Source organism: Piliocolobus tephrosceles, chromosome 3, assembly GCF_002776525.5.
Source record: "Piliocolobus tephrosceles isolate RC106 chromosome 3, ASM277652v3, whole genome shotgun sequence".
NCBI lineage: Eukaryota > Metazoa > Chordata > Mammalia > Primates > Cercopithecidae > Piliocolobus > Piliocolobus tephrosceles.
Window position 1 is genome coordinate 175,214,780 of NC_045436.1, and position 6,377 is coordinate 175,221,156.

Consider the following 6,377-nt stretch of genomic DNA (forward strand, 5'->3'; position numbering starts at 1 on the left):
AACATGAAATAAAAAGAGAGTTTGAGTTCAGCACTCTTCTTAAAGTTAAAAAGCCCAAAGCTGATTATCTAGAAAGGTTAGAGGTAGTTCCCAGTCTTTTGGGTTCTTGAGGCACCTAGGAAGAAGTTGAGAAATTCTCAGACTCTATCCCATACTCCTAAAATTGGCCTGGTTAAAGCCATGTAGGCAAATGTTACATGGGCTGTCAGAGCACAGAAATGATGCCCATAACCTAGAGACACGATGAAACTGAGGGATCCTTCTCAGTGCAGGGATAGGTCAGAATTCCTCTGGTATCAGAGAGATTCAAAGGACTCTATCCAATTAACAACATGGCTTGCTATTGTGTATAAGCCCAGACTCGCAGGCCATTTATGTATTTGTATCTAGGTATCTATTCATTATCTTACAAACATTCCTGCAAGCATGCAGGGTCAGCTATCCAGTGTTCTAGGAGAGAAAAAGGTGTCCAGGCTACAGCCTACCCTTGCGAGGCTCCAATGCAAGGGGACATGGACAGGTACATGTATAATGAATGCATGTACAGGGCATTTAACAATATTAGATTGTTCACTTGCTTATGGCTTAGCTCCCTAAATACACTAAAATCTCCGAGAAGCAGCCTTCATCTCTTCTTTAATTACTATACCCTATTGCCTAGTGCACTGCCTGGTAAGGAATAAACCCAATAACTATTTGTTGAGTAAATGAACGATTGGACTCATGAACAAACGAAATGAATGGCAGTAGAGAGGTATGCAAATGTACCAGAGAGACACAAAGCGGAAGCAGCAGGGAAGAATTCATAGGGAAGTAATATTTGAACTTGACCTTGAAGAATGAAAAGCATTTTGCCAGGCCCAGAGGAGGCAAAAAGAATAATTAGATCAATGATACGGGAGCATTAAGGAAAAAAAAGGTCTGGCCCAGAGGCCACAGTGTGGGATGACCTGGCAGAGAGAGACGGTAGCAGAAAATAAAGAAGCAACAGAAATGGGATTCCAGGCCACTGGGGCAGGAAACTTAGCTATCGTGGTTAAGAGTTTGGGTTTTCTCTTGCAGGAACAGAGAACTGATGGGGATTCTCAAGGAGGTGACTTGATAATATTCTGCTATTCATAATTACAAAGGTTGTTCTTGCTGCAGTTTGGTGTATGGATTGGAATCCCGGAGGCCAGGAAAGCAGTTAGGGGTAGATGCTGGAAGTCAGCCTAGAGATACTGAAAGCAGAAGTAAGGCTGGATATATTAAGTAGCTCAGGAAAGTGACACAGAAGAGACAGAGTCAGGAGGCATTTGGGGACTCTGACCGTTAGGATCTGGTAACAGATTAGGATGATGGCAATGATAGAGGGGGAGGGGTGGGAAGACTCAAGGTTAGCACCCAGGCTACTGGTGTGGAAACCATGTGAGCAATGGATCCTCTCGCTAGGAAAAAGGCCTGTGTCTGCTGGAGAATAACCAATTAGAAAGATCCAGAAAATAGTTCAGTGTTCATGCCTGGAACTTAGTAGAGAAGTCAGAGTGCAGATGGAAATTTGTGAATTCAGCTGTATTTAAATAGAAAAAAAAGAATAATGAAATATGTGAAATATTATAATAATGAAATTTTAAAATAAAAATGGAAAAATGAAATTAATGATAATGAAATAAGCCATCATCTTTCTAGATGGTCAATATACACAGTAACAAAATATACCCAAACAACTCCCAGATTTTTAAATGTATTATGTTCTATTCTGTGGGCTACAGGCAAAGTCCAAGATGAAGAGAGAGCCTGAAGCCATCCTAAAGTATTTCCTGGACTTCTTTAGTTTTGTGTGTACATGTATGAGTGTCCACTCAGCTCCTCGGTGGACCAGGCACTGACCCAGGCCCTGGGGACGCCAAGTCCTGCAAATCTCTGCTCTAGTGGAGATGGAAATTCAACAGTCAAATGTGAACACAAGTTACCAGTTAAAACAGAAGTAAAATTAAAACTCAGGCAAGTGCTGTGAAGGAGCGAGTCTGGGAGGTTGTGGAGGATTCTCTGAGGAGGTAGCACTTGAGCTGAGTTCGGAAGTAAGAGTTGCCATTAATAAGAAGGAAGACAAAGGCATCTGAGAAAGGGGGACAGTACCTGAAAGAGCCCTGTGGGAGGGTGCAGAGAAAGTCCAAGGACCAGGAAGAGGCAAATTTGCTCCAAGTGGAACTGGGAGGACAATCAGGGTAGCTGAGCTAAGGAGGCCATTGTCAGGACCATTTGTGGAGGAAAAAAATCACCAGTTAGTGTTTGATAGAGCTCACGAAAAGCCTGCAAATGAAAGGAAAGTGTGGGAAACTTGGCTGATTAAATGGACTAGGAATGTATAACAATGATGCTTTATGACAGTGAATTCATTTAATGAATGTTAGCAAATTAACTCAATGAAAAATAAGTTAATCTCTTCATAGAAAGTGCCTTAGCAAACTGCCTAAATGATATGGGAGCTCAATAAATATTACTTGAATCAGAGTTGCTATTGCTAAATAGTCTGTCTTCCCATGTTGGATAATGTCTGCTAGATTTTTATGAAATTCAACAAACACAGGAAAGCATCTGAGACATTGCCTGGTTCATGGTTGCTGTCCCTCAAATTTCTTAACAGCCTCTCATCAACCGTGTGGCAAAAGTACGATATTCTTCATTTTACAGAGGAGACAGATACTGGCAGAGCTTAAGGACGGTACCAAGGTCACCCCGCTGATGAGGGAGAGGCAGCCCACATCCTTGTCTTGACTGGGCACTTCTGCTCCACACTACTGTTTCCTGTAAACTAAAGCTCTTACATTTAAAAATTAAGTAATTGGATTACTTTAAACACAGATTTTCTTTAACCCTAGCGGAAATGCAAAGAGAGATTCAGAATTACGTGTGAGACATAATTACTTAAATCTGACTGGGTGGTTGTTTCTATGAATGAATGCACTTAATTAATTTTTCCCCTAGCTTCTTGCTATTTCCCAGCTATAATTTATTTTCTTTCATCCCAGGGGCAATAGAAGGACAACTAAAGAAGGAACCAACGATTTGAAATTCCAGAACTTCAGTCTGCCAAAAAACAGGTCAGAATATTTACTTGTTTATGAATAAGAGGAGTGAAATTTTTAATTCTGTAGCAAATAAGCTGACCATCACACACACGGAAATTGTCAATGTGATGGAATGACCTGCAGTGACTTAGAGCTCAGACAGAGACCAAGGTACAGGAGAAGGGGCTTGGCTGGGGTTGAGCAGCCAGAAGGTGTGTGATACAAAGTGTGGCTGAGAAGCCCCCACCTCCGCAGCTCTGCAGGCCAGGCCTCTTTCCACCCACCCCTCCCAGGTCTCCAAACAAGCCCAGAGAGAGCCAGTGATGGGGAGGCTTCTCTTCCTCCGCCAGTGAATGATTTGAATGATGGATCATGGATCCGGCCACAAGTTTACCTTGGAGTCTCACAGCAAGCGGGCAAGAGAGAGCCAAGTGCTTACATTATTATTTCCTTTGTCCTTCGTTTGAGAATAACGTTTCCTGAGCAGCTATGGCATCAAAACTTGCACAGGCTACTGAAAATGCAGACCAAAGACAAAGTCTCTCCCTCAAGGAGCTCGCAGACTAGTCAAAAATCTCAGAATGGAGTGCTAACTTGATTGAATCACTGACAAGAGACAAGACCTAAAGTCAAATCCAGCTGTGCACTGCCCAGCGCTGCCCAGCAGACTAAACCTGGGCCACTTCCTCATGTGCAGAACCGTCTCTCTGATGCTCAGGTGGGACTCCGTGGCCAAGCATTCCTGGGGGTGGCTTCTGTTCCTAGAGGTACCCAAGGGTCCTTACAAGTTACATCAATCCTCATATCCCAATTCAAGTCCATCCAACAAACATCCTTCATTCCCTACTCGCCAAGCATTCCTGGGGGTGGCTTCTGTTCCTAGAGGTACCCAAGGGTCCTTACAAGTTACATCAATCCTCATATCCCAATTCAAGTCCATCCAACAAACATCCTTCATTCCCTACTATGTGCCAGACACTATAAGCCGTCTTGGAATTCTAAAATGTTCTGGAATAAATAGTTCTCCCAAGCAGAGTAAATGAATGCTGGTAAGATGATAGAACACTTGAGGTGTTTTGCAAAACCACTTTGAGTAGAGGGAAATTTGTGGCTGTTCTCAGACTTCTTTAATGTTTACATTAAATACATTTGAATAATGCATTTTAAGTCCATTTTCCTTATTTCTTGACAATAGCAAGAGATGGAAGATGGAAGGTTTAGAAGCCCTCCTTCAAATGGAGAGGGTAGAAGCAATTACATACATCAAAGTAATATTTACAGTTACATTTGGAGGAAAAAAAGACAGAGAGAGAAGAGCAGTGCTTTTTTCTGAAGCAAATTATTTCAAAATGTGTCATAGCATGCTCAAGATATATTAAAAAGAGCAACAGATGATGTTTTTGCAACGTGTTCTAAACTATTTATAAACCTAAATTTAAAAAAATCTATAGACATACAAATCTCTATACCAGTGCATATTTTCTAATGAATGCATTATATGAATATAAACTACTATTTGAGATATATAAATCAACTAAAAATGTCTGAAAACTACAAATTTGTATCTACCATCTTCCTTGGTAAAAATTATAATTATCAACATTTGATGAGAAGGTAAGGAAGAAGCTACTTATGGGCAGCATTGCAGTGTAGAATGAGTCCATTGGATTGGGATTTCAATCTCAGCTGACCTACTTATTAGCTGTGTGGCCCCAGACTAGCCTCTTTTTCCATTCCAACATCCTGTGTTTTAGAAGTGATATCTGAAGCCGAGCGTGGTGGCTCATGCTTGTAATCCCAGCACTCTGGGAGGCCGAGGCAGGCAGATCACCTGAGATCGGGAGTTCGAGACCACTCTGACCAACATGAAGAAACCCCGTCTCTACTAAAAATACAAAATTAGCTGGGCATGGTGGTGCATGCCTGTAATCTGAGCTACTTGGGAGGCTGAAGCAGGAGAATCGCTTGAACCCGGTAGGCGGAGGTTGCGGTGAGTCAAGATCAAGCCATTGCACTCCAGCCTGGGCAACAAGAGTAAAACTCCATCTCAAAAAGAAAAAGGAAAAAAAAAAGAAATGGTATTTGAAAAACTAGACTCTGTTGTTCCTTATTGAATCTCTTGAGCCTTCCTGTGTCCGCAGAATAAATGGATGACCTCTGAGGTGTGCTGGGAATAGAGTAGGTTCTCATTAAATAACGTGGGCTAATAGTCACTGAGTGGTCACTGTGTGCTAGGTGCTGTTCTAAGAGCTAATAGGTAACCCTTCCTGGATCCCAACAATTGCACTCTTATTAGTCTCCTTTTTGCAGGAAAGAAGAATACAGCCCAGGGAGGGTGAATAACTTCCCTCGAGGCTCAGTGGCTAGTTGTGATATGGTAAACGGCAGCTGTAATTATTACTAATATCAACAACCCTGGTGCTCCCCATCACTGCCCTCATGCTAGGTTGAGTGTGGGAGTTAACTCTCCTGCAGGTCCCCAAAGCCCAACCACCCCAAGCTCAAAAGTGCCTCGATCTCCTGGTCATAAACAAAACAAAACACCAAGTTGAGTGCTAGACCCCACTTGGATGATACAGCCTGGGAGGATCTCCAAGAAAAATACAGATCACATCCACATTCATTATCCATGATCTGTCTGCAATATTGAAATGAATGTGTTTTATAACATCTCACTAAATCCCCAATACCCCCTTTTATTTTGTACTGTTTCCTCATGTCTATAGTGAAAGAAAAACACCAACTGATGTTTGTCAATTAAATCCAAACTCCATTCAATAACTGAGCGCCCGATGTGCACCAGAACCTTGGCATCCAATCTGCACCATAATGCTCTGAAGTAGGCATTCATATTCCCATTTACGATAGGGAAAAACAGTCTGAAGGAGGTTATATGTTTTTGTCACAGTCCCAGTGGAAAGTGGTACCAGTTGGATTTGAATTCAGAGTCTATCTTCAAGTCAAGTGGCATTTATGGGGTTTTTTTGGTTTGGTTTGGTTTGGTTTGGTTTGGTTTGGTTTTGAGATAGTTTTGCTCTTGTTGCCCAGGCTGGAGTGCAATGGCACGATCTCGGCTCACCACAACCTCCACCTCCCAGGTTCAAACGATTCTCCCACCTCAGCCCCCCAAGTAGCTGGGATTACAGGCATGTGCCACCACGTCCGGCTAATTTTGTATTTTTAGTAGAGATGGGTTTCTCCAAGTTGATCAGGCTAGTCTCAAACTCCCAACCTTAGGTGATCCGCCTGCCTTGGCCTCCCAAAATGCTGGGATTACAGGTGTGGGCCACCCACCATGCCCAGCTCTGGGTTCCTTTTTTTTTTTTT

General features: G+C 42.4%; 1 protein-coding gene across 1 annotated transcript in view; it reads left to right on the forward strand.

Annotated features, from left to right (window-relative positions):
• Positions 1 to 6,377, forward strand: part of CLNK (cytokine dependent hematopoietic cell linker) — a 197,942-nt gene that overhangs the window by 79,341 nt on the left and 112,224 nt on the right. The window contains exon 3 of the mRNA XM_023206703.2: positions 3,012 to 3,083. Coding sequence (XP_023062471.2) covers positions 3,012 to 3,083 — 72 coding nt within the window. The remainder of the gene's footprint in view (positions 1 to 3,011; positions 3,084 to 6,377) is intronic.